The sequence below is a fragment of the Heterocephalus glaber genome, unplaced genomic scaffold, assembly GCF_053883595.1.
Source record: "Heterocephalus glaber isolate CG9 unplaced genomic scaffold, H.glaber_assembly_v1.0 deba00001497, whole genome shotgun sequence".
In the NCBI taxonomy this organism is placed as follows: Eukaryota; Metazoa; Chordata; class Mammalia; order Rodentia; family Bathyergidae; genus Heterocephalus; species Heterocephalus glaber.
The window spans coordinates 244,686-272,490 of NW_028258320.1; the positions used below are offsets into that span (position 1 = coordinate 244,686).

At 54.0% G+C, this 27,805-nt stretch overlaps 1 protein-coding gene and 2 long non-coding RNA genes across 5 annotated transcripts; 2 read left to right on the forward strand and 1 right to left on the reverse strand.

The window, feature by feature from the left end:
• Window positions 1–874: 874 nt before the first annotated feature.
• On the reverse strand, window positions 875–14,568 carry LOC110349620 (uncharacterized). Of its 3 annotated transcripts, none has more exons than XR_002395708.2 (5): window positions 14,379–14,568; window positions 8,752–8,909; window positions 5,944–6,025; window positions 5,609–5,812; window positions 875–1,777 (listed from the first exon to the last, which is right to left on the reverse strand). It is a non-coding gene; the product is annotated as an uncharacterized LOC110349620 (long non-coding RNA). The 3 variants fall into 3 exon arrangements; XR_015440227.1 differs by lacking the exon at window positions 875–1,777 and adding an exon at window positions 1,784–4,455; XR_015440226.1 differs by lacking the exon at window positions 875–1,777 and having other exon boundaries at window positions 4,983–5,812; window positions 13,017–14,561.
• Window positions 8,906–13,352, forward strand: LOC110349621 (uncharacterized). Its single transcript, XR_002395714.2, has 2 exons — window positions 8,906–11,246; window positions 12,885–13,352. It is a non-coding gene; the product is annotated as an uncharacterized LOC110349621 (long non-coding RNA).
• Window positions 14,569–17,804: 3,236 nt separating the features above from the next.
• On the forward strand, window positions 17,805–25,709 carry Armc12 (armadillo repeat containing 12; the record flags this gene model as incomplete). The annotated part of the gene is given in 8 exon segments (XM_087184388.1): window positions 17,805–17,895; window positions 17,898–18,161; window positions 18,911–19,056; window positions 19,225–19,359; window positions 24,148–24,318; window positions 24,409–24,480; window positions 25,357–25,435; window positions 25,438–25,709. Coding segments are annotated over 8 exon segments (1,206 nt in total), but the record flags the coding sequence as incomplete, so codon positions are not given.
• Window positions 25,710–27,805: the final 2,096 nt, after the last annotated feature.

Below are 27,805 nucleotides of genomic sequence, written 5' to 3' on the forward strand. Positions count from 1 at the left end.
TTGAGATAGGATCTCACTAAATGGCTAACTTGCCCAGGATAGGCTTGAACTTGTAAGCCTCCTGCCTCAGCCTCCCATAGTGCTGGGATTATGGACATACACCACCACACCTGCCTTGTTTTGTTTAGTTTTTTTGTGACAGGATTTTACTGTGTTGCCCAGGCTGGCTCTAAACTCCTGGGCTCAGGCCATCTTCAAGCTTTTTAGATCCCTCCTGGGGAGCCAGGGCTATGTGTGTGGCCATCACGTTGCCTCCAGGCTCTGTTTTGTGAGCCAGTCCCTGCTCCACCTGCCCCTTCACCACAAGAAGCCCACTCTGTATTCTGTCCCAGCCTGGCTCCAGAGACCGTGGGGCTGTTCCTATGCTGTCATGCATTCCCCAATCTTGGCAACACCAGGGCTGCATGCTACCCCCAGGACCCAGCCCTAAAATCAGCACCTGGCTCCGCTCACATTGAACTGGCCCTGGGCCATGTGCACGCCCAGCAGCACTCAGCCAGGCCCTGTGGGCACAGGGCAAAGCCAATCTCCTGCCAAGACTCCAGTTTCAGTTTACTGGGTATACGTGGGCAGGGGAAAGAGAGCAGGTGGAGCCAGGCAGGGTGGTGCACATCTGGAGGAGGATGGAAAGTTCAAGTCCAGCCTGGGCAACTTAGCAAGACCTGTCTCAAAATAAACAATAAAAAAGGGCCCGGAGGCTGGGGTTTTAGCCCAGTGGCGCCGCACCTGCCTCGAAAGTGTAAGGTCCTGAGTTCAGTGCCTGGTACTGGGAAAAAGAAAGGGGCCTGGGGATGTAGCTCAGGGCAAAGGTCCTGGGTTCAATCCCTAGTACCCTACCACCACCACCACTACACATAAAAAGCAAAAAGATACATAGGATTTTAATCTCAAATTTTATTTTCTTTAACATATTATATGTTCTAGGAAAAAAACATAGTGTTGACATAGCAGATATCTTACACAAGCGAAGATAAGCCCTACTTCTTTATTCTATTACATTTTATGAATTCACTCAGTTACCAGACATTATCTGATGCTGCTTTCTCAGAGGTATGTAAATTGGTAAAAGCTCCTAACAGCTAGAGGCCGTGCAGTGCAGTGGTTAGCTACCCAGACCTTTCCACTGAGCTGGTTGTGCGGAAACCCGGCTTACTTGACCTGTCCCCCTATGTCAATGGTAACCCCACTCTCGGTGTATCAATTTTCCTCTCTGTCAGATGGAGATGATAACAATAGTGCCCATTAGGGTTGTTATGACAGTTAAATAAGCTGACAAAAATGTAATGGGTGCACACGCGCGCGCACACACACACACACACACACACACACACACAGAGCAGTCGGAACAGCATGTGGTGTGCCTGCAGAATGTTGGCTTTTAGTCATTACTGTAAGCACTACTATAAAATGTGCGCACATCGAGACCAAGAAAAGCCTCTCACCTGGAAAGTGACAAGGTCCTTGCTGGGTCAATGGGGGAAGGGCATTCCCGGCGCCAGGAAAGCAGGTACAAAGGCCCAGGGGATAACCGCGTGGCGAGGCAGGAACGTGACTCGCAGGTGGGGCCGGCTGAGAGGAGCTCGGTGTGGCTCGGAATTCCGTGCTGGTAGGAGTGCAGCGGGCGAAGGCACAAAGTTCCGGGCCGGGGGTGCAGGACGGGGCAGGTGAGAGGAGGCCAGTCTTCGCACAGTGGTGTCCTCCTCAGTCCTGTACCCACCGCAGCTCTCCCTGCTGGGCCCAGGCTTGGCTCCCGCTTGGGCTGAACTTCCTCTCAAGCCTGGAGATGGATGATGGTGTCAACAGCAGAACCCCTCTCCCTGGCTGGCCTCTGGGCTGCTACCATGGTCCCCTGAGGAACTGAGACGTGTCACCTTCCCTTTGAAGGGGCTACCCGGCTGGGATGCTGCTGCCAGCCCCAGATCTACCACTTCCTCGGTGTGCATGAACTCCATATTCGGGGGGCTGCCATGGCATGTGGCGTATGCACGGCTGACCACGTCTGGGCTGCCCCTCCTGTGCCCGCATGTCTCTGTGTGCCCGTGGGTGTCCCTCCTATGACTGTACATGCATGGGTGATGCCTGCCCAGGGGAGGGGCAGGGGAAGAGGGGTTGCATTTTTGCAAACTGGCTGGGCTGTTTGTGGGCAGCAGGTGGGAGTGGGCTTGGGTGTGGCTGTGGAGCAGCGGATCTGCATTTGCTGAGGGAGGGATCTGCCCAGGGTTTGAGAGAAGACCCATGAGAAGGAGAGGTGGGGCAGCCCTCCTTCTGGCCCAGGCCCTACCAATGCTTCTCAGCCTTCCTGGGGTCCCTTCCCAGGGCGGCCATCTTTGCCCAGAGCACCCCAGCAGGAAGGCACCCTGTCCCAGAGGGCCGGGGGAAGGGGGAGAGCAGTCCCTGGCAGCCAAGTTCGAGGCCGGCGTGGGAATTCGCTTCAACTGCGCCCACAGTGGTGGGCAGAACAGAGACCCCTGCTTCCCTGTGGAAGGCCTTGCCTTGGGGTGAGAGGGCTACAAAATGGGAGAGACTGTCTGCCCTGCCAGTGGACACTTGATCCCCAAAGATGGAGGTGGGGGATGGGGTGGGGGTCTCCCCGGGGAGCATTTGAATTAGGTCTTAAACAGTGAGGGGAATAGCAGAAAACGGAAGTGGGAGGGAGGGGGCGCCCCAGACGGCAGAAATGACCTAAGCAAAGGCCTCAGGCAGGAAAATGCAGGCTACTTTGGGCAGAGGTAGTGCTAATGGTAGCCTTCGAGGTCCTCTTGAGACTTCCTTCATGTTCAGGGGAAGAGCGGATGTGCTTCTGAGACCTTCCCCACTCCACTGCCCAGGGGGCCTGCAGCAGAAAGCCAAGGAGGCACTGGCTGTCTGCTTCAGGTGACTTTCTTATCCCCTGCACGGGCTGCACCCTGGGCTTTGCCTCCTTTCGACAGCCCTAGCAGTTGGTTGCTGAATGAGCCACCCCTCTGGGTTCGCATCACCCCTGGGAAGGAGGTAGAAGGCTTTGCCTTCCCTGAAGCCAGGGTGTATCCCTGGCACCGTCTGCACCCAGCACTACGTAGGGGCTCAAGGGCCCACTTTGGAAAGAAGATGGGCAGAGCTGGTGTCTCCTCTCCATGCTGGGAGCCTCTGCCAGCCCCTCCCCTGGCAGGCAGGGGGTGAAGGAGCCCAGAACCATGAAGATCCTGAAAGACAGGCCAGGAAAGATAAATAACCTCTGCCTCTGGGCAGAAGCCCTTCAGAGTGCTCCTCCTCTGGCCTTGGCCTTGGGGAAACCTGTGGCAGGTGGTGCGGGAGGAGGAGGGTGAGGACCTCTTATCAGGAGCAGAGGGAGCCCGCCTGGCTCCCTCACGCCTGCTGCATCCACAGCCTCTCTACTCCAGGAAGTGTAACCTCTGATCTCACAGCACTAAGATCAGGCTGGACCCCAAAACTCCTGTTTCCCTGGCTGACAATTCCATTTTTCCCCCCTGCCATACTGATGCCTGAACCCAGGACCTTCACCCTGAGCTACAACCCCCAGTCCTTTTCTATTTTGAGATAAGATCTCTCTAAGCCACCAAGTGGCCTCAGCTGGGATCCAACTTGCAGTCCTCCTGCCTCAGCCTCCCAGGGTGCTGGGATTACAGTGGTGCACCACACTCAACTGGGAGTTTTTGCAAGTTCAGATAACCCTCCTTTATTGAGGCACGCTTTTCACATTAAGAATTTTACCATGACGTCCCTCTTCTATGATAGGAGCTGTATTTCTAACTTATAAAATACATGTGTGCCTGTAATCCTATGAAACTAATCTGTGGTGATAGAAATCAGAATCATGGTCACTTCTGGGGTATAGGCTGACTTGCAGGAAGCATGAGGGAGCTCTAGGGTGATGAAAATGTGCGGAATCTTCACCTAGATGATGGTTATATAGATTTGTCAAAAGTCGTCATGTTGTGTACTTAATATTTGTGCATTTGATGAAAGTTCAAGCCCAGCCTGGGCAACATAGCAAGACTCTGTCTCGAAAGAATAAAGAAGAGCTAGAAAGGGCCGGGGATTTAGCTCAGTGGTTCTACCACCTGCCCCGAAAGCGCAAGGACCCAAGCTTGATCCCTGGTACAAAAAAAAAAAGAAGAAGAAGAGCTGGAGATGTATTTCAGATCAAAGGGCCTGGGTTCAATCTCCAGGACCACCAAGCACACACACAAAGGATTTGTTCATTTGACTGTGTACAAAATGTATTTCGATTATACCTGAATAAAGAACTGGTAGCAATGCAAATGATACACATACAGAAATACACAGAACAGGCATGCTCAGCTTATGGATTACAAAGCCGGTACCCCTGAAACACCCCCACAGTGTAAGCACTTCATGCAGTCCGCAGTGCCTGGCGATAACCAAACAGCTCTCCTGGGACCCCACCACACACAGTCCCAGCACCCCGCCTCTAGACACCATGCTTCTTGGTCCCTGGATTTGTGGGGAGACAGAGAGCATGGATCAGATGGAGTCCACAGAGTTTGGGAACCCAGAATTTTCCATCAGTGCAATCCCAAGCTTGACTCTGACTCCCTCACCCTCACCCCGGTACTGGGATTGAACTCAAGGCCTTCATACTGAGCTACATCCCTGTCCTTTTTTGGGGATCAAACTCGGGACCTTGTGCTTGCCAGGCAGGCGCCGGAACCACTGAGCTAAGTCCCCGGCCTCCTATCCCTTTTTTATTTTTAAAGATTAATTAATTTATTTTTTTGGTACCAGGGATTGAACTTAGGTCCTTGTGCCCACGGGGCAGGCAGCGTAACCACTGAGCTAAATCTCTGAGCCCCTACCCCTTTTTATAAAAAAGTTTTTTTTTTTTTTGAGGCTGGGCATGGTGGAGGATGCCTGTAATTTTAGCACTTAGGAAGCTGAGACAGGAGGATTGCCTGAGTTTGAGCCCAGCCTGGGCTACATAGTGAGTTCAAGGCCAGCCTGAGTTATAGAGTGAGACTCTGTCTCAAAAAAAAAAAAAATTTTTTTTTTTTTTTTTTAATTTTTAGACAGGGTCTTGCTAAGTCACTAAACTGCCCAGTGTGGGCTCAAAACTTGCCATCCTTCTGCCTCAGCCTCCCAGAGTGCTGAGATCACAGGCATGTACCATCACACTTGGCCATGTCTTGGTGAGTTGAAGGAACAGAAAACACACCAGCTTCCCCTTTCTGAGGGTGGATTTCGAACCGGGCTCCCCAGGTGAGTCTTGGCTGGGGCTGGGGGCTGTCCCCACTGAGACTAGAAGAGAAATGCGCTTTCCTGGCATCCCTGCTAAAAGACACACCGCGCTCTGCCAGCTGCCACTGAGCAGCAGGAAGGACAGGCAGAGCTGTTTTGCTTGAAACCTCCAAAGAGCTCAGCAGTTGGGGGCCAAGAATGGGGTGGAGGGGAAGCTGGGGATCTGAGAGGGAGCGGGCTCCGTGCACCCCTGGGCTGCAGCTGGTCGGCTGGGAGGGTCCCTGGGAGGGGCGTGTGTGGGCTCAGGGCCTCCCAGCAGCCAGAACAGGAAGCTGGGGCCGGCTGGGGACCTGGGGAGGGGTCTCTGTCCTGCTAACAAGAGCCACGTACAGCGCGCGCGCGGGGTCCTCACCTCCCTGGAGAAGCCTCTGTTGCAACCCACGCCTGGCTCTGGGGTGGGGAGAGCACCGTGGCCCCTCCCCCTCAGGGGCTCCTGGCCCACACAGGGCTGGGGATTGTCACTTCAGCGTCCCTGTCTGGGTCTGGCTTCCGCTCTGCCCGAAGAGCTCGGGAGGTCCTCTAGGGCGGGTGTGGCCCAACGGCCGGAGGAATTTCCCTGGAAACGGGAAGTACAAGATGTGTCAGTGTGGGGTCCCAGCAGAGCCGAGAGAGGCGGGGTGAAGGGAAGAGGTCCTTGTGGTGGAGACGTCAAGCTCTCTCCTCCGCAGTTCCTGGGCTGTCTCCTACCTCCAAGTCCCTGCGTGTTCTCTTCTCCCTGCTTGTCTTGGTCCCTGGCAGCTTGGGAGCAGGAACATCCTGCAGCTGGCCTCTAAGGGGACAAGAACTATTAGTTGAATGTGCACCATGTTCTAGGCACACAACCTCATCTCACCCTGCCCCAGCAAGTGGATGTTATGGGATCTATGCCTCTCCCTGTTTGCAGACTAGGAACCTGGGGCTTTTTGTTTGTTTTCTGAGACAAGGTCTCACTATGTATAGTCTGGGCTGGCCCTGAACTGACTATGCAGCCCAGGCTGGCCCGGAACGCCAGGCGGTCCTTCAGTCAGCCTCCCCTGCGCTGGGATGACAGCCGTTCACCACCTCGCCCGGTCAAACTGAAGCTTATGATGGTACAAAGTGGTTGTTAGTCTAGGGTCCCAGTGGTAGTTCATGACAAGCACAGGACTTGATTTGGAGTCCTGATTTGGAACACAGAGCATATCCAAGACGACTGTCTAGGGGATGGTGAGTCAGACTTTTAGAGAATTCAGGGCATATAGTTGCTATACTACTTCATACTTTGGTAGAAAAATGAGCAGTGGCTTTAGAGCCAACACTGACACTGCCAGTGTTGGTTTCTGGCCAAGGAACTTAACCATTTCAAGCCTCAGTTACCATCTCTACAAAATGGGCTCTGATAATTCTTGTATAGCATTGCCAGAGAGTACTGGATTTGTACTGCCTTTCTTTTAACCTAAAAAACCCCAAGCTGCTCCATGCCTCAGGGCCTTTGCATGTGCTGTTTCTTATGCCTGGAACCCTCAGCCTCCAGATGGTCACGGGGGCGGGGGGGGGGGCGCTGCTGGTGTCTTCTAGGCCTCAGCTTCCCTGAGCAGCCTTTTCTGCCACTCTTTTATTTTCTCCTTTGCACTGAGCATGATCTGAAATTATCTTGCTAATTTGTTTCATCTTTTTGTTTATAGCCTGTCCCCAGCAAGGATGTGTGTTTCTTGAGCACCGGGACCTTCCCCCAGAGCTCGCTGCCTGGACTCAGCTCTTGGAGCAGCACCTGGCAAATATCAGAGCTTGCTAAACACTTCCGAATGAATGAATGACCGAGCTTTGGAAGCAGTATTAGATTTAAGTGACTGCCTCTCCCACAGGCCTCCCCAAGCCAAAGGGCAGTAAATGCGTGTTAATGGAGGCTTGGAGAACACTTCGGGCCTGGCCCACGCCCAGCCCCAAAGCTCCTGGCTGCAGGGAGCCATGAGGCTGCCTGGGCTTCCGGCTGCTGCAGGATAAAGGTCAACCCCTTGCTGGAACACGAAGTACTGCACCATCTGGGCCTGCTTGCCTCTGCCCTCCTCTCCCCCGGCTCTCCAACCTGGACTCCATGTCCAGCCAGACTAAACAACTCCCAGTACCCGCTGGGGAGCAGGGGCTGTCTCACACCTCTGTGCCTTTATATACACAGCTCCTTCTACTCGGAACACCCTGAACCTTCAGTGTGCCTAACTCCCTGCAGACCTCAGAGGAGGCCCCCCGGAACCCTCTGTTGGGGCCACACCCAGTCCCCAACTTCCAAAAGAGCCATCCTGATCTGCTTCCAGGTTTTACACCCTTAGGTTGAAGCCCAATGCCTGATACACAGTGGGCCCTAATAAATGCTGAGGCACAGCTTTTGGATTTAGGTGCCAAGGCATTCAATTAACATAATTCCTGAGGCACACAGTAGGTGCTGAATAAGTGCCCACTGAACTCACACACGGAGGGTCTGGTGGGCAGAGGCATGGGGCAAGGTGAGGCACGAGGGGAAGGTGGGGATGGAAGGTTCTTCCTCAGAAACAAGATGGTGTCAGGAAAGAAGGCAGAGGGACACTGGGAACTTTTCAGGGGACTGGGAATACAAAAAACAAAAATAAAAGTAAACACAGATGGGTGGCGGCATATAAACAGAACTCTGAGGCAGTGAGGAGAGAGAGAGAGAAGGAAGGATAAAAGAGGAAGAAGAAAGAACTCACAGGAAGCAGCAGCAGCTCGGAGGGGACATGGTGTACCAGAAGGGCCACAGAGGACAGGAAGCTGAGACCAGGATGGGGGTGAGTAAACACGGGGTGTCTGGGGTGGAGGAGCCTGATCCCCCAGAGGAGACAGGCCGGGTGAAAGGCCACTGTCACCAGGTTCAGGGGCACCTTGGGAAATTTTTCCTCTCTGGCCAGAGGGCAGTCACCAGCCCTACTTCTTGCCCTTGGCTCCGTTCTCCCAGCAGGGGAGGGGTGCTGTCCCCAGAGGGGCACTAAGCTCATAATGAGGCAGGACAGGTAATTAACCTAGGGTTGACTGTTCTCAAAGCCTGCTGTGGAGAGTCCTGAAAGGGGCCACGTCACTGCTGTGTCACTGGGTGCCACAGATGGAGCTGACGCCACAGCCCCGGAACCCAGGCTCGGTTCCTGGTTTTGGATTGGGGCTGATGCAACAGGAGGTGATTTATCCCTGGGAGAAGGGTGAAGGGCGGTGGGTGGGCCAGCTGGCCAAGAGTCAAAAGAGCCCATAGCCATCGGGCCTGGCCACCCAGCTCCACTGCTGGGTCTTTGTGAGTCTCTGGGCTTCAGTAACGCTATCACCTGCTTCCTGTGGGAGCAAGGCCAGACCCAAAGATGAAACTGATCACAACTCAGGACACCCCTAAGAAATCACCAAGTGTCAAAATCCATCTGCAGCTCCTGTTAGGAGTGAGTGACTCCTGGGAGTGGGTAGGTGGGGAGTTCCCTGCCCCTCGCTAGGCCCCCACCTCTGCCCTGTTCCCTGGGACTGAGGAGGAAAATCACGGATGACCTGCTCTGCCCAGCTCCTGGAGGTGGCTTCCAAGGAGGAGCCTTCGCTGGTCTCGCTGGGCTCAGGAGTATTGCTCAAGTGCTGGGCAAACAAGGTAGCAAGGAGACAAGGACCAACCTCCTAGGTCCAGAGAAACTTCAGTCCCAGGCTGCAGACTCCTGTGATGGGAGAAAGAAAGGGAACTGGGGCCTTCTCTTTCTGGAATCCACCTTCTCCCCTCTGGGGCTCTCTCTGCACCCCCTTCCTCCCACAGGGACTGTGGGGACAGAGACTCACTTCATAATCTGCTGGGGGCGTTCAGGAGGTGGGCAGATGAGAGCAGGGGTGACTGACAGCAGGATGCCACAGCTGGAGCAGGAAGTATAAATATAAAGCGGCCAGTGTAGGACTGGACAGAGGCCATATGAAACACGGTACATTCCGGCCCCAGCGTAACAAACTGTACCAGCCTTTTAGAGGGCTGGGAGCACCGAGGAGGGAGGGAAGAGAGCAGAGGTTCCTTGGAGGTTGGCCCTCTTCTCCCCCAGCCCAGGCACTGCAGGGAAAGTCCCGCTGCTCCCTCTGCAACCACAGGAAGCCATCCCTGTTCACACTCTGTACCCAGTGTTCCTCTCGGGGGCTCTAGGCTGGGAGGACACAGAGGGTGTGTGGAGAGGGCAGGCAGTTGCACCAGCCCAGGTACTATCCGGGGAGGTGCCAAGCCTCACACTGATGCCCAGAGTCACAGCCTGTACCGGTGAGGACGAGGAAGTGCCTTGCCCGAGGTCACACGGGCCAGTTGTTAGCCAGGGTGGGACCGCAGTGCATCCAGAACTGGGCAGAGCTGGGCCCTCTTGGGTGTGGCAGGTAGGAGTGGCGGGCCAGGGAACAGGCAGTGCCAGTGCCCAGGGACATTCAAGGCTGTCCCCTGTGCTCTGGTTGCCTCTGGGTGGGCCAGGCTTGGCCACTGTCCCCTGCCCCCCTCTCAAACCTCCCGCCCCAAATATCAGAGATAATGCATGTAAAGTACCCAGCAGGAAGGCTGTTTTGTGGTGATGTCAACCCCCATGAGTCACCTCCACCCGGCCCCTCCCCATCCTCCTACACAGTCAGCTCAAGACCTAGAACCTCCTGGGAACTTGCTCCCCAATCACCACCTCCTTCCCTCTGAGTCCCCATAGCTGTCACCCACAGTTTGGGGGGGTGGTGCTGGGGATCAAACTCGGGTTCTTGTACTTGTGCAGCAGGCGGCGAAACCACTGAGCTAAATCCCTGGCCCCAAAATTATTTTTCCATGCCAATAGTCAGGGAACTTGCATACTTATTATTTTGTTTGTTTGGTACCGGGGATCAAACTCGGGACCTTGTGCTTTCAAGGCAGGCGCCAGAACCACTGAGCTAAATCCTCGGCCCTTGTCACCCACATTTGATACTCCCCACCTGCTGGCTTCGGTTATTATTTAACCCCACACACCCTGTGTTTGTCTCTGCAACTGGCCTGACAACTACCAGAGGGCAGGAAATCATTTCAATACACCCAATATTTATTGAACATCAGCTCGGGTGCCAGGCGCGGCCTGGGTGAGATGAATTGGAGGGGCAGGGAAGAGGCCTCAAAGAAGCAGCAGACTTTGTTTCTGCCTCAAGGACCTTCTAATCTGGCTAGGACAAGACTAGTAAACAGACAGCTAGAATAGGAGACAGGGCACACACTGTGCGTGGGAAAGGTACAAACTGATTGTGCTGGGCCTGGGAGGAGAGAGGAATCCGATTCGGCTGGCCCTGTTTCAAGGGCGCTTGGTGAACAGGAGCTGGACAGGCGGCCAGGCACGGAGGAGGGCGCTCCTGGCGGGGATGTGGCGGCAGATGGGAAGCTGGGCCGGTCGGAGAAGCAAGGCTTTCGGGGAGCGCGTCCCACTACAGAGCCTTCCCTGGCATGTAAAGCCTTTGTCCCCCTCGGAGTTCGGAGGGCATGGACCCTTAGGACCAGCGCTGCGGAAGGATGGGCAGGAGAAATCTCGGCTCCGAATAAGTCTCGGGGTTTGTGGCTATACGAAGGGAAGGGTCAGACTCTGGAGGGAGTCTGGGGTCGTCCTTCCCCACCCTACCAGTGTCTGGACCCTCCCTGCTCCCAGCGTTCTGCCGGGGTTTCCCAAGCTGTACCAAAGGGCTTGGCTCGGGTTGCCAGCGCTGGGAACCCCTGGAGTCTCCGCGCCCCGGCTTCAGTGAAGGTTCAGGGAGGGGGGAGACGCTCCCTGGGGACCGCTGGAGTCGGCCCCTCAACTGCGGCTTCCGTTGCCACGTGACTGAACCCCCCCCCCCCCGCGTGCCCGTCTGCGACTGGCGGGTCCCCAGCTTGCCTCCTCCAGACTCCTGCACCGAGAGTTTGGGAGCCTCGTCGGCAGCAGCCTGGGCGAGGGGTCGCTTCTCCCTAGCGGAGCCCCCCACACCTGCCCCCACAACGGCGCCAAGCCGGGGCCTCCGCGACCAGCGGAGGTCTAAGGGCCCCGAGTCTGGTGAGTGCGCAGCCTTGAGGGGACCCCCGCGTCCCCAGGCTCGGGGCCGCGGGACCGAGGGCCGCGACCTCGGGGACGCGGCGCACAGATCTCAAGCCGCGAGCACCAACAGGGCGAGGAGGCTGGTGTGAGCGCCTGGGCCGGCTGCCAGCGCGCCGGGGCTGGAACACAATGTCCCGGGCGGGCGGGCGCGAGCGAGAACAGCCTGACTCAGCAGCTGGGCAAGTGGGTGTGCTCGCTCACCAGCCCAACCGCTTCTGCAGCCTGCGGTCGGCGACGGCCGACACTCGGCGGTTCCGCGGGCGGGCGGGGCGGCGGGACCTCCACGCGGCCCAGCCGCGCTGCCCTCTGCCTCCTGGAGTGCGTGTCTCGTTCCGCCGGAGCGGAGCGGGCTCTGCCCACCTGGGAGGGGCACTGTCCCAGCCGCATCCAACAGGTGTGGCCCAGCACCTCCCAAGCTCTGGGTCGCTGCCCTCTGGAGGTCTTAGCGGGGAGGGAGGGAGAGAGACAGAGGGAGAGAGAGGGAGAGAGACAGAGGGAGAGAGAGGGAGGGAGAGGGAGGGGGAGGGAGGGAGAGGGAGGGAGGGAGGGAGAGGGAGGGAGGGAGGGAGGGAGAGGAGGGAGGGAGGGAGGGAGGGAGGAGAGGAGGGAGGGGGAGGGGAGAGGGGAGGGGGAGGGAGGGGGAGAGGAGGGGGGAGGGAGAGGGGAGGGAGGAGGGAGGGAGGGAGGGAGTGGGGGAGAGGGAGGGAGGGGTGGGGAGAGAGGGAGGGAGGAGGGGGAGAGAGAGGGAGAGGGGGAGAGAGGGGAGAGAGGGAGAGGGAGAGGGGAGAGAGGGAGAGAGGGAGGAGAGAGGGAGAGAGGGGAGAGAGGAGAGAGAGAGAGGGAGAGAGGGAGAGGGAGAGAGGGAGAGAGAGAGAGAGAGAGAGAGAGAGGGAGAGAGGGAGAGAGAGAGAGAGAGGGAGAGAGAGAGAGAGAGAGAGAGAGAGAGAGAGAGAGAGAGAGAGAGAGAGAGAGAGTGTCTTGTCCCTGAGTTGCAGACAGACGTAGGTCGGAGTTTTGGGGGGAGGGGGGTGTGCGGTGGGGTAGTGTCCTGGAATAAAAAGGATTTAGGGCAACAGCTCTCCCCTGTCTCTGTCCTCAGCTGACCCAGAGTTCACAGTCTCTTCCTGTCCCCTCCCCTCAAAACCACTAGGCCCCTGAAGATTTCCTCCTGGGAGGGAAGAAGAGAGGGAGGGGAAGCAGGTGGTGTAGGGCTCTGAACCCTGAGACTGTTTCTGCCACCATTACCTACTCTCCCACCTGAATCTACAGCAAAGCCCCACAAAGCTGCCACCCAGCCTAAATTCCTCCTCCTCCATGTGCCAGCTGTCTCCCGTGGTCGGGTGAGAGCACTGCTGGGTGACAGTGGCCCAGAGGGTGGAGGCCTGTCTCACGCCTGGCCTCCTGAGATGTCTGCAAGGTGCCTGGAGGGACGTCCTGTGCCTGGCGTGTGCCAGCGCAGGCAGGGAGGGATGTTGTCCTCTGCCAGGTTCCAGGAAGGCCTTGGCAGGCAGCACAGGCCTGGGCTGCAGGGTGTTGGAGGGTGGGAATGGGAGAGACATGGCTGCAAAGCACCTCATCTGGGCTCCATGCCCCCAGGCCCATGTGATGGCACTGCTGCCATGCTGTGCTGCCAGAGATTCGGAGATGGATGCCAACATGGGCCTGAGCCACAGACCACCTTCTAGCACCCTCCCTGCACGTGCTGTCGCCCAGCCAGCCCTCACCAACCTCTACTCCGACCTCCAACCTGATGCATGACATCTGTCCTTGGTGTCTGGGGTCAGTGACTGCTCTGAAGCGTGACCAGGACACTCCTGGAAGGCGGCCACCTACCACCCTCCAAGTCCTGTCCCCTGCAGGACACCTTCCCTCCCAGCCCAGACATGACTGAGCTCCTCCCCACTGTCCACGGTGACCCTCCGTTTCCCCCAAACTCACTCCACCACGGGTGGGTTAAAATTTAACTGCTTCCTCTCCCTCCCTGTTCTCGCTTTCTTCTGCTTCCAAATTCTGCACACCCTCCCCTTGGTTGCTTTTATTTTAAAATGCATTGGGTGTTCATTACTTTTCTCATGTGCTCCTTTCTCCCCAGCCCCCTACATGCCACCTTCGGCCCAAATTACCACACTCTCTTTCTCATTCAGGTTTTTCCTTTCTCCTACACACCCTGCTGGAATCGGTCTCAAACACCATTACGCGTGCGTGATCTTCAGACGCACCAGCTGCTAACCTGTGTGCCCCTATGAAGTGACCTGGGTTTATTCATGGTGTGCCCCGACCACTCGGTCTGGCACAGTGCCTGCTGCCCAGCAGGCGGCAGCGAATATTCCTCAAGTGACTGATTCCGTTGGTCACATTCCCTTCTCAGGCATCCAATTCTGTCTTCTGACTTGCTCTCCCCTTTGTCACCAAACCTGTTGCCCTCCTGATGTTCACTTGGCCTCTATTCATTTTCTCAAAAATTTCAGAGTGGGCTGGGGAAAGCAGTGAGCCTGGCTCCACGACCCAGAACGAAATTCGCCTCCCACAGGAAGGCTCTGGTAATCTCCGCTTCATTTTGATCGGTTTGTCAACTTCCCCCTGAGCCTGATGTGCGGCCTCCAATCTTTTTTGTTTTATTGTTTTAATTATGTCCCGTAGTATTTCCAACCCTCCCTTCATAGGTCACAAGCTCCTTCATGGAAGGGACAATTTATATCCTATTTTATCTTAACAAGGAGGCACCAGGTAGGGTACTCAGGCCCACAGAATGCTGGCCCGGATCCTGGTTCTAACACTTAGCTGCTGGGCCTGGGCTTAGCCTCTTAACTTCTCTGGGAGCCAGTTTTCTCCTCCATCTGTAAAAGGTGCTAGGGATATTTTGCCTTGCAGAATCAGCAACAAAGAACACGAAGACTACAAAGTGCAGAGAAAGTGCCTGTTGCAGGAGGAGCAAACCTTTGTTTTGCTTCCAAGGCCCGGGTCTTCCCTCAATTGGGGGATCAAGTCTTTCTTGAACCACTGCCCATTCCAGGATGCTTCACGCACGAGAAGTGTTATTAATAACTGCGCCGGTTCCAAGGATACAGCCTGGGATCCAAGGCCACTTACCCCGGGTCACGAAAACCCGCGAGGGCGCGCGGTATCCTGGTGCCTGAGCGTGGTGCCCAGCTTAAACGCCGAATGAAAGGGCGAAAGACGCTGTCCCTCGTTGCGTTTCTCGGATATCAAAGCGCGAAGAAACGGATTGAAAAGCCCTCCCCCCCCCCCCGCCGCCGCCGCCGCCGCCGCCGCCGCCGCCGCCGCACCCAACCCCACGTGGTGCGAGAGCCACGGGCGCCCCTCCCCCGTGTCCTTGGAAACAGTGACGTGTGCGAGGGGCGTGGCCCCTCCATCCTTCCCGCCGCCCTGGCCGCTCCTCCGCCGAGCCTGGGGGAGGGAAGACGAGGTTGGAGGTCTCGGGACCCTCCCCTCCCGAGGGCCCCAGCTGCAGGCGCCGCCCCGGCAGCTCGCTGCTCCCTGGGGTGCCCGCACCCCACCTTGCCCTGGCGCTCCAGCGTGGGGGGGCGGGGGAGTGCGGGCGTCGGTCTCGGTGAGCCCTCGCCATCCTCCGGCCCCGAGGCGTGTGCTCTGGCCCCCCGCGCCCCGGGCAGCCCCGCTCCGCGCCGGGGACGCGCGGGATCGTGGGGTTCTCGGAGGCGCACAGTGCCCGCGGAGAGCTGTAAGCCAGGAGTTAAGTAAGGTACGGGCGGCGAGCGTGGAGGAAGGGAGCGCAGAAAGTGAGCGGGGGCGGGGAGGACGGAGCGGGAACGTCCTGTGCCCGCCGCGGGAGGCTCCGCCCCACGCCCGCCTCGGCTGGGGGCGCGGGCCGCCCACCTAGCGCACTAACCTCGTCAGTCTCAGTGCCTTAGCCGGAGTGAGAGCCACCCGGAGGCCTCCGACTCTGGTTCCCGGGCCGGGGTAAGCGGGTCCGGGAGGGGATGGTGTCGGAGAGGGTGGGATGCGCCGCAGGGCACGGGCGCCCCTCGCTGGGCCTTCTGCCGCGTCAAGTGTCCCCAGCGCCCCGCGGGAACAGCACGTTCCCTCGGTCAGCCCCGACGGCTGCGCTTTCCAGGTTCGTGCGCGGGAGAAGGAAACGGACTGCGATGACGGAATTTGTCCAAAGCCCACACAGCCGTGATTTGAACCCAAGCCTTCAGCGGAGTCCAGTGTCTCCTTAGCTTTGGCGCATACAGGGCCGTCCTCAGTAATGGCCTAGCTGGATGTTTCCCATCCCCGCCCCCACCCCCAGCATCTGGAGCTCTGCAGTGAACCAGGCTGAAGCACCTGCCAGGGTCAGGGTGTAAGGAACGAGGAAGTAGCCTCAGGGTTTCACAGGTGGTTAGGTGGTTTTAGGAGCAAAGCATCTCAGGGGAATGGGCTGTGTGCCTGGTTTAGGAATTTGTGGGGGCTTCAGAGAGGGCTCTGGAGTCCCTGAAGGTGGTGAGATGGGTTCCAGGAGTTGGGATTCAGTAGCCTGGAAGGGGCAGTGGTGATGCGAGGGCTGAAGGGTTTGCTTCTCAGACCTGACACTGCGAGGTGCCCTCCCACCGGTCCCACAGCCTGAGTTCCCCAGCATTTTGCCCAGGTGAAACTTCCGGATTGTCATAAAACCGACGTTTATTGAAGTCTGTGTGCTGGGCACAGTTCCAAGAGCTCCGCTAAATCCTTCACAGAAAGTGGGTCTTACTAGTCCCATTTTACAGGTGGGGAAAATGAGGTGTAAGGATTGCTAAGTCAGTGGCTGAAGTGGTTTCGAACACGGCTGTCTGGTCAGGGCCCGGCCTGTCACCCACCCTGATATTCTGCACTGAGCTTGGGGGATCGGGCCCTGGAGGTAAAATTCTGGCACAGATGGCACAGAGGTGGGTGCCAGGGCAGCCCGAGACCTTGCTGAGGCCAGGTGAGGACCTCAGGCCACCTCTGTGTATGTTGGCTCTCAACTTCCCTCTGGACAGCTGTGCCGGATTTCTAGATTGGACAGAAAAACAAAACAAAATAAAAGCCAAGTTCCCAGAAAGAGTTGCTGCTTTTAATGTTTCCCAAGAACATTCAAGACACACCTACCGTCTATTATCACCCTTCTGTAAAATAAATTTTAACCCCTTCAAAATAAAAACAACATCATCTGAGTGGAAAACAGTCATTCTTGCTGGGTATGAAGGCATGCACCTGTAGTCTCAACTGCTGGGAGGCTGAGGCAGGAGAATCTATTGAGACCAACCTGGGAAAAATAGCAAGACCCTGTCTCTAAAAATAAAAGCTACTGCCAGTCATTTCTAAGAAAGGAGCCATTATTGACTTTACACTGAGAAATAGGCATTCCTCTGTCTTTAATTTTTTATTGTGCTGTGGACTGGTGAAAATGTCACTGTGGAGATGCGGGCCTCCAGTCCCTCTGAGTCATGTGAGGGCAGAACCAGAAGAAATGGGGTTTAGAGTGGGTTGTGGAGGTGCATGACAGTCATCCCAGCACTCTGAGAGGCTGAGGCAGGAAGATTTAAAGTTTGAGCCCAGACTGGGCCACTCAATGATAGAGACCCTATCTCAAAATAAAAAATATAGAAAGTCTAGGGGTGTAATTCAATATGAGGTCCCTGAATTCAATCCCCAATTTTTAAAAAAAAAATTAGGTATAGAAGGAGGGAGTTAGGGTACAGTGGAGAAAGAACTCTTTGGACATCTTTAAAGAATGAGTGAGCACGTTTGCTCAGGATGCTGGGCTGCAGAATCAACTCCGGAGGATGGTGGGCCATAGCTTTCCATGTCACTCCGGGGGACACAGGGGACCTTGTTCTGAAGGATCTGATCTGAGCTCTGCCAAGGCAGCCTTTCAACCCAAAATGACAGTCGCTGCCTGGCAGCTGTCACCCCTGCTCAGTGCTGGCCAGAGCTGGAGGGTGGGTTTCACCTACCTGGTCCCAGCATAGACATCAGAGCGTCTGTCCCGTGGGCTGGCGGCATCTTCTGACTCCAGAGAACTCAGGCCTGCCTGCCGCTGGGGAGGGGCCCCCAGATGCAGGACCCGGTCTGGAAGGCGCAGGATGCCCACGTTTTCATCCTGCAGCTTTAGAAGGGAACGTCTGAATCTCTTCAGGTTATAGAGACAAAAACAGGCCCAGGCCAGGGCAGTTTCTTTCCCCTCCAGGGCCACTCAGAATGGCCCAATGGGCGTACCCCAGACTTCCTCCCAGGAAGGCCCCCAGCCCAGTAGTGGGCTTCTGCTGCCCCCTAATGGAAGAAGGCACAGGCTCTGGAGCTGCCAGCTGGGTCCCTCCGAGCAGGCTCCACAGCAAAGGGGTGTGAAGGGCTCTTCTGGTTTTGGTGGTGCAGGGGTTGAACCCATGGCCTCAATAGGTCTTTTTATACCCCTAGACTCTCCAGTTTCATCTCTGCAGCCCCCAAAGCTGAAGCCTCATTCAAGCACTCTTCCCTGGCTGCCCCATTTCCTGACTGCTGCCTCTGTCCTGTTGTCTTTCCCACTTTCCTTTGTTGCCCAGGTTCCAATTCTGGCACCATGGCTCCTTGTGCTGGCAGAGTTCTGGTTCCAGAAGGCTCCTTCCAGGAGCCGTGGGCCTGGGTCCCACCTGGGCATGGACAGTGCTGAAGACATGGGTAAGAGCATACCTCAGTGCCTGGGGCAGCTGGACATCCGAAAAAGTGTAGTGGGCCTGGCCACAGGCGCTGGGGCCATCTACCTGCTCTACAAGGCCATCAGGGCCGGCATGAAATGCAAACTGCCCCTCTGCACCACCTCGCCCATCTGCATTGCCCGTGAGTGTCCGGGCCCTGGGGAGAGGGCTGTGCCCCAGGAGGCAGCTGCTCCCGAGGCCACCCCTGTGGGAGAGCCTGAAGGTGACTCCTTCGAGTTTCTCTCTCCTCCCTCTCTTCCCCTCTCTCTCTCCTGCCACCTGTGGGACCCTACCTAGGCCAGGGCCCTGAAGAGTAGATCTCACTCAAGTGGGTCCCGGAGACTCCTCCCGTAGCTCTCTAAATCCTACATTCACTCTGGTTCCAGGGTTCCACCTCTTGGAAACTTGGCACCAGGAGCTTCTCCTATCCCACTCTTGCCCAGGAACTTGACTCCTTAATGAACTGGGAAGTCAGGGGATCTACCTGCCCCAAGGCTTCCATAGTCCAGCTGGGCTGTTTCTTTTTCTTTTTTTTTTTTTTGAGACAGGGTCTCACTATTGTGGTAATCCTGTGCTGGGATTACAGTCCTGTGCCTCTACACCTGGCTCCACTTTTCTGTGGAATTAGAAAAGGGGTGCCTTCTGTGAGATCCTGTATTGCCATCTGCTGGAATATTCTTGCCATATACTGGTTACACAAACACAGCTTGTTACTGCCATATGTCAGAAAAGTATGATAGTAAACAGACACATGGATGACATGAGACAGATGATACAATATTAGCTGTAGTGCCTTTGTGCAGTACACTCCCTGTTCAACTGTCCATGATGATCGTGCATATAGCAGGAAGGCTTCTCTTCAGAAAAGGCGAGGTTGCCTTGTCCGCAGGTCCCTCTCCCCACCACTTCCCAACCCCATTCATGTTTTACTTCTAAGTCCACGGCCTGAACTGGGCTGGGCTGGCTGGCTAGGCCTGGCAATAGAGCGAGAGTGCCATGGGTGGGACTCGGGGGAGCTGCGGAGACTCCTCAACTCCTTGGAGTGCAAGCAGGACGAGTACAGCAAGAGCATGATCCTGCACAGCATCACCCGCTGTGTGTACTTGCTGGAAGCCGAGGTGAGGGCCGGGAAGGGAGGCCTGCAGCCCGTCTGTGCCCAGGCTCGGCTGTCCCTGCTGCTCTCTGGCTGCTGGCGGGAGGGCTGTGCCAAGGGTCTTAGTGACGGGAAGGGGCAGTGGGCCCAGACTCCGGCTTCTCCCGCCTCTTCCCCCCTCCCCACACTGCAGGCCTCCGCTGGTACCACCGATGACATCAGGTTGTTGGGTGACATGTTGGACGACAGCAACACCAGTGTCAAAATCCAAGCTCTGAATGCACTGAAAGCTTTTTCTGGCATCCGGAAATTCAGGCTCAAAATCCAGGTGCGTCCAGGGACAGAGTACACAGGACGTCCATGGTCTTAGGTCCTTTCATTGGCATAGAGTAAATGATCATGTCCCAGAAGTTTGCTTGGCTTCTGAGTTTGTAACCCAGAAATAAGTGAGAGTCCCAGGCAGTCATAAAAGCTATGGAGTCTCAGGATGAATCTGAGTCAGGGCCCTGGTGGGATCTCTGAGGCTCAAACTTGCAGTCCTCCTGCCTCAGCCTCCCAGCTCAGTCTGGGATATTTTTAGGCCTCGTGTACATGGTAATATGTGGTTTATGCTCTTCTGTAGTTTGCCTGCTCCAAACATTAACATCCATATGGGGCAGTCATGTTCCCTTCTATTGGTAGTGGGTAACTGGGCTCCAACACTGAGCCACACACCCCATCCTCTGGTTCCTTTTTTACTGCTGTGTAGTTTTCTGTTTCATGCATGCACTACCATTGGGCCATTGGTGGGCATTTGCATTGTTCCCAGGTGCGTGTTACACACATGTGCCATAGGCACGCCTGTACACGCCTCCCTTGCTGCCTTAGGAGCTTTGCTCTAGGTGTGTATATAGGAGTGGAAAAGGCCTGGCCCGAGTGAGTTCCCAGTTTTTCCGGAAGGGTCGTCCTGATGCACATCTTCCTGAGGTGCATACGAGTTAGTGTTCCTCTTGTGTCGTAACTTCACCGGCATTTGATAATGGCACACTTACATTTTTTGCATTGAATGCTTTTGGAATAAACTTGCTGGCTGCCATGACTTCATCCCCTGGCCTCTCAGTTTCCTAGTTTCCCAAGCGTCTCAGAACCGGCTGGGACAGGACTGGGAGCAAAGGTTTTGGGGTCCCCCTACTTGAGGTTCAGCTCAGCAGGGAAGCAGTGTTTCCCACAGGCCTCCCAGGACCTCCCTCAGGATGTTCAGGGGTCCCTAGCGCTGTACCCTGAGGACCGGAACCCGGTCTCCCGGTCAGAGCTCTCTGGTCTTGGTTTCTGTCTGGCCTGTTTTCCTGGGGCTCCCTGGCTGCTTCCCCATGGCTGGTCACTACTGGCCATGGCCTCTTACCCAGCATGCAAAGTGGAGCTCTCATTCCGTAAGCCCACCACCTTCAGATGCTTTGCATACTGTCCTGACTGCCCTCACTGGAGCCCTTCACACTGTAGGGTTCAGCTCTCCTACCCTCCACCCCAGCACCTGCAGCTTGTGTTTCTGAATCCCTGCCCCAGAGTACTGACTCCTTGCCCTATGGCTCTCTGCAGCTGGTGGGGAGGGGGCAGGGAATTCCACTTCTGTTCCAGGTTGCTGCTTCTGCTGTTGAGGCTGTTTGTCTTTGGTAATAATTCTTGGTCCAAGCACCTCAGAACAAAAGATCCAGCCATCCACAGTGGCACACACCTGTAATCCCAGGGCTCAGGGAGGCTGAGACAGAGGATCGAAAGTTTGAGCTCAGCCTGGGCAGCTTAGTGACTTGGAGAGAACCTGTCTCAAAATAAAAAATAAGACCAGTGTAGCTCAGTGTGAAGACCCTAACCTAGAGATGATCCCAGTAAGCAAAAACAATTCAAGACGCCTCCATTTATTGAACAACAACAACAACAACAACGACAACAAAATATATATATTTGGGGTGTTTTGAGACAGGGTCTCGCTATGTAGTTCAGGTTGGCCTTGAACACATAGTGATCTTCCTGCCTCAGCCGGGATTACAGGTGTGTACCACCATACACACCCGAACAAATGTATACTGAGCTGTTAGGCACTATAGTAGGCACTGAAGATAAAGCAGAGAAGGGAACAGCAAAGACCCCTGTCTTTGTGGAGTTTATATTCTAACAGAGCAAGTCAAGCATTGCACAAAGTATAGAATGTATTTCATGTGATCAGTGCTATGGAGAAAAAGGAGAAGGGAGGATAAGGAAGGGTAGATGGGATGGTGTTGCAGCTTTAAATCTTTCAGAGGGTGGGGGATATGCTTAGTGGCACAGCCCCTGTCTGGCAAGTGCAAAGTCTTGAGTTCTGGTACCACCAAAAAAAAAAAAATCTTTCAGAACCTCGGTGGTAAAGAGTTCGTGACACCAAAAGCACAATCTATACAAGAAAAAGTCAATACATTGGAGTTCATTAAACATTAAAAACGTCTGCTCCGTGAAAGGACTTTTAAAAGGATGGAAAGACAAGTTGCAGACTGGAAGAAAAGTATTTGTAAACCCCATACCTGACAAAAGGACTTGCCTAGATTACATAAAGACTTCTCAAAACTCAGTATTAAAACAAGCAATCCACCGGCAAAAGATATGAAGAGAGGTTCCAATGAGGAGGATATGCAGATTACAAGCCCAGGAATAAATGTTTAATACCACTAGCCATTAGGGAAATGCAAATGAAGACCATTAAAAGAGATTAACATAAACCTACTAGAAGATCTAAAATTAAAATTAATGATAATACCACGTGCTGGAGAAGACATGGAAAAACTGGAACTCTCCTCCATCGCTAATGAGAATGTAAAGCGGGAGGGTGGGCGCTCTGCTCCCGAAGGCAGCTTGGCGGTCAAGCATCTTTCTTGGGGCCCGGGGGGCGGAGCCAGTGCAGTGCGCATGCTCTTTTCGTGCTCTGGATGGAGCTGCGTTCCCAGCCCCAGCTTCTCCTCTTCATTTCCGGGGATGGAACTCGGGACCTTGAGCTTGCTTAAAAAACTCAGTGTGGGGCCGGGGATGTAGTTCAGTGGTTCCGGCGCCTGCCTCTCAAGTGCAAGGTCCCGAGTTCGATCCCTGGTACCCTCCCCCCGCAAAAAAACTACACAGTGTGCATTTAGTTGCCCTTTGGGGCTTTTATCTTAGAGAAGTGAAAACTTACGTGTGTATGAAAAGGTGTGCACAGTTGTTCACGGCAGCCTTATTTGAAATAACTCAAGACTAGAAACAACTAGAATGAGCTCTCAATAGGTGAATAGTTAAATAAACAGGTGATCCGTGGTGGAAAACACTCAGAAATAACAATGAAATATTGATACGTGTACCTTGATGGATCTCAAGGGCATTTCACTGAGTGGGGGAAAAAGAGCCAATCTCAGAAGGTTGCATGAAATCTGACTGCACACGTGCACCATTCTCGAAGAAGTTAGAGAAGGAAAACAGGTTGGCCTTTGCCAAGGATTTGGGCTGCCTAAGTGGGTGGCCATGAGCCCCCAGGAGGGAGCTCATTGTGGTGACGGGACAGTTGCCATGGGATAATCCATTGACTGTGATTACAGGAGTCTGTACAGGTAATAAAATGATAGAAACAGTCCAGGTATGGCGGCTCACGCCTGTAATCCCAGCACTCTGGGAGGCTGAGGCAGGAGGATCACAAGTTTGAGGATCACAATTTAGCAAGACACTATCTCAAAACGTGAAAAAAAGGGCTAGGGATACAGCTCAGTGCAAAGGCCCTGGGTTCAATCCCCAGTGCTGGCAAAATTTTAAAAAGAATTAGGCACACACATTACACCAACTCCAGTTTCTTAGTTTTTAAAAATAAGTATATATTTGTGATACATAATAAGATTCATCTTGGGGAATTGACACTCAGAAGTATGGCATCTTAATCATTTTTATTTCCCCTTTCTCTTTGGGCCTCCCATCAGTCTTGATGTATTATCATCATATAAGATATATCATCATATAAAATGTAACCATCCAGGGAGACTGAGTGACAAGCACAGGGGATCTCTCTGAAGTGTTCTGCAACTTCCTATGAATTTAGTTATTTCAAAATCAAAAGGAATCATAAATTGATCATTTACAGTCACTTAAAATAGCATGTTACATGTGAACAATACAAGGGAGAGAGAGAAAGACAGAGGGTAAGAGCCAGGGATTTAGCTCAGTGGCTCCGGTGCCTGCCTCGCAAGCAGCACGTCCTGAGTTTGATCCCTGGTACCAAAAAAAAAAAAAGGGTAAGGGAGAGTGGGCTGGGGTGTCGGTCGCCTCTCAAGGTGACATGTGGGCAAGGTCTTCCGGGAGGCAGAGTTTAAGCACATTCCAGCGCAGGTGTGTAGCTGGTGTGGTCAAGGGAGAGCGAAGGAGCTTTCGTCCTGGGAGCAAAGGAGAAAACCGACCAGGTCAGAGACATAATGGGGGGAGAGGCGCTTGTCTGGTGCCCTCAGGACTTGAGCCTCTACCCTGACAAAGGGGCACCCAGCCTAGGGGCGCAGCTGCTGTTCTGTAAGCTGACACGGCGGGCTGGATGAAGGGGGGAGATGGGGCTGCTGCAGTATCCAGCTGAGAGATGACAGTGGCTCTGGAGAGCAGCTAGAAGTGGGCATGGTGAGAAATGGCGTGAGCTTTGGTAGATTTTGAAGGGAGACCCAAGAGGGTTTTCCGAAGAATTGGAAAGACAGGAGTCAGGATTGCCGTGGACTTTGGCTTGATCAGCGGGAAGGACGGCATCACCAGTAGCTGAGGCGGAGCAGCCAGTGGGGCAGAGGCTGTGAGCACCCAGAGGCCTGGGACAGCGGGGAGGAAGCGAAGCCCCAGTGCTGTTTAGGGAGGTCCGAGCTGCGTGCGGGTGGTGATTGATGCGGTGAGCCAGGGTGGTCTCAATCAGGGTGATAAAGAGGAGGCTGGGTGGGAGGACTAGGAGAGAAGACGGTGAAAGAGAAGGCAGGTGAAGAAAGAATTTCAGGGAGGGAGCTCGTGCAAGTCAAGTGGTGTTTAGGGTTCAAGTTAGGGAGAACGGATTGGCTGGATGCAGGGGTCCTGGGCAGGAGGTGAAGGGTGAGGGTCACCACTTGAAAGCAGAGCCCTCTCTCCCACCCAGGAGCACACCATTAAGGTGCTGGAGCTGATCTCCACCATCTGGGACACGGAGCTGCACATTGCCGGCCTCAGGCTCAACAACCTGGCGCTGCCTGACTTTGTGCACCCGCAGCTGCGGCGGGTGATGCCTACCCTGATGGAAATCGTGCAGTCGGACCACATCCTGCCGCAGGTGCCCTCGGTGGGCGGGCAGGGTTTCTGTGCTCCCTGCTGAGGCCCAGACTCACCTCTCGTGCCCTTCCCTGGTCTCCCCTTTATCCAGGTGCAAGCCATACGCCTGATGAGCTATCTGGTACAGAAGAACGATCTTCTCTATGACATTCTCAACTTCCAGGTGAGGGAAGCAACCCAGGAAGGTCTGATGGAGCCAACACAGGTGCAAGGGAGAGAAGAGCTGTGTTCTCCACACAGGTGTAGCCCCATTGTCTTCTCTTCCACCTCTGCACCAGAAGCACTGAAAACTACCCCTCTCCTATTCCCCCAAGAGAATGAGAATCCATTGTACTAGGAAATATGTTCTCCTTTGAGGAGCTTTTTGAACTCCTGAGAGTTCAAACACAGAAAATAAAAGTTAATGTAAGTATTTTAATATTAGAGATAAGTGACTCATGGCAAAAAGCATTATTAGGGACAGAAGGGGTTACCACATAATAAGTGGTTCACACCACCAGAAAGATAAAGCAACTCTAAACTTATATGCACCTAATAACATAATCTCAAAATATATATGGTAAAACTTGCTGGAATTGTAAGGAGAAATGAACAAATCTACTATTATGGTGGAAGATTTGGAAGATTTTAGTAACTCATCCATTAACACATAAATAAACTAGTCAGGATATATTTGCTGAACAAAACACAGGTAAGCTTGAGCCATTAGACATACCTAGAACACTCTGTAATTACAGTATTAAATGCACATTCCTCTCTGGTACACACAAAATATTTATGAAAATTAACCACACACTAAGCCTTAAAATTTGCCTCAACAAATTTCCCAGAATCCATATTATTGTCAAATCACTTGAGTTTTATAACCATAATGTTATTCAACTAGTAAATGTGAGTGAAAGGTAAATGAAAATTTCCTCTACAGTTCATCTGAAACCCAGGTACCTTGGTGATTTGAAACAATAGGAGGATGGAAAAAGAAGAATTTGGAACTTTCCTGGGATTTCATTTCCATTCTCTTTCCATTCCCATGTCACAGGTGCACTCCAACTTCCTGAACTTGTTCCAGTCCACTCAGCCAGGAAGTCTGCTGTTGGAGGTGCTGGTGTTTGCTGAGCGGCTGAGGGCCGAAATTCCCCCCACTACCGCGTGGTGAAATGGCATTACAATGAGCAGTCCCTGCACGAAGCCCTCTTTGGGAATGAGTCCCGATTGGCAGACCGCCTGCTGGCCCTGGTCATCCACCCCGAGGAGGACATTCAGATCCAGGCCTGCAAGGTCGTAGTCAGCCTGCAATGTCCCCAGGACTTGAGAGTCCGGTCCTCCTCCTGCCAACCCAGTAATTCCTACTTTAAAAGCGGGGAATAAAATTAAGAAGAACCAATAAATGAATATGGGAGAGAGGCCTGAGCATCTGTTGGCCCTCCAGGGCTGGGTGGAGGTGCCATTCAGCATGACCTCAGCCCCAGGATGCACAGCAAAGAGTGAGCTCCCCAACACACCCCACTTCCATGTTGGGAGACTGACTTCTATCTCCTCTTGCTGCTTGTCAGATTTGAATATGGAGCCCGAGTTTGGAGGGAGTTGGGGGAAGGCAGGTGCTGGAGTGTGGCTGTGGTTTGGATATGGCCTACATGTCCCCCTCCCCTACTAAGGTTCCTGTGTTGGAGTTTGGTCCCCAGGGTGATAGTGTTGGGAAATGGTGTGGGCCTTTAAAAGGTGGGGCCTCGGGAGGGATTGGGTACCTGATGCATTTATTTATTTATTTGTTTGTTTGTTTGTTTATTTATTGGTACCGGGGATCAAACTCGGGTCCTTGCACTTGTGCAGCAGGAGGCGAAACCACTGAGCTAAATCCCCGGCCCAAGCTACCTGATGCTTTTAAACACATGCACTTCAGCCATGATGGGGCACCATATGCCAGTGATGGTGAACCTTTTAGAGCTTTCAGTGATAACAAACATTCGGCTGCAGCACATGTGCCATAGTTTCGCCATATGCTGTTAGGTTCTCACCCAAGACTGAACCATTAGATCAGCCTGATCTTGGCCTTTGAACCTTAAAAACTATGAGCTTAATAAGTCTCTTTTCTTCATAGCTTGCCTTAGGTATTTTGTTTTGGTCACAAAATCTTGAGTAATACATCAGGCTTGGGGACCAGTGGTAAAGAAAATCAATAAGAGCCAGGTGTGGTGGTTCACACCTGTAATCCTAGCACTCAGGAGGCTGAGGCAGGAAGATCACCACGAGTTCAAAGCAAGCCTGGACTACATAATGAGATCCTGTCTCCAAAAACCAAAAAAGAAAGAAACAAAAGAAAATCAGGGCTGGGGATTTAGCTCAGTGGTTTCGCTGCCTATTGTGCAAGTGCAAGGACCTGAGTTCGATCCCTGATACCAAAAAAAAAAAATTGGGCCTGGGATTTAGCTCAGTGGTTCTGCCGCCTGCCTCGAAAGCAGAAGGACCTGAGTTTGATCCCCAGTACCAAACAAAACAAAACCAAAAAAAACCCCCCCAAAAACAAAAAGAAAATCCACAGCCACAGCGTTGGATTATTCAGAATGGGCTAGGCTATGCAACAGTGACAAACAGCCCCCAAATTTCAGAAAATGACAAAGGTTATTTCTACCCACACCACATGCCCAGTGCAGGTCAGCTGGGAGACAGAAGGGCAGGGATCTGGTCCACATTGTGTTCAGTGACATAAGTTCCTTCCTTTTTCTTCCTTTTCTTCTCCAACTAGTAAAGAAAGAAAAGGAATGTGGCTGTGATAATCGACTCTTAAAAGTTGCACCAGAAATGGTGCTTAGCCCTTCTGCCCATATTTCACTGGCCAAAGGAAGTAGGGAAAATCAATCTTACCAGGTGCCCTGGAAGAACTGAAAATATTTGGTGACAGCATTAAGGCTCAAAATGACAGGCATATTTTGTAGGTAAGAGCGAGAGCTCTGGAGTCCGACTGCTGGTGCGAGCCCAGCCCTGTCACTTATAGCTGTATGACCTGGGGTGAGCCATTAACCCTATTTGAGCCTCAGTTCCCTCATTTGTAAAATGAACAGAGGAACAGCAGTCAGGAGGCCGCTGGCTTCTGTGGAGACTGAATCAAGGTGAAACCCTGGTTCTCCATGCGTTCTTCAGGGGCTGGCCCGGCGGAGCTGGAATTTTTCATTGAGGAGGTGAAAGATTAGTACTGAAGGTCCTCAGAGTGTGTGAAGCTAGTGTTTTAGTCTTCAGCCTGCAGACACTGGGAGTTCCGGGGTCCTTTACGAAGCACCTTGAGATGCTGCCGTAACTGCACCTTGCAAACCAGAGCAAGAGTGTGAGTAACAGAAACCACGACCATGGAGACTCCGGAAGCAAGAAGATTGAACCCCAGGGTGGTTTCCGGTCTCTAGACTTTCCAGTTTATTCGCACTGTCCCTCTGTCTACTCACTGGGTTAGCTGGGAGGTGACGGTCAGCGGCCATTTCTGCAGAGGGAGCGAGCTC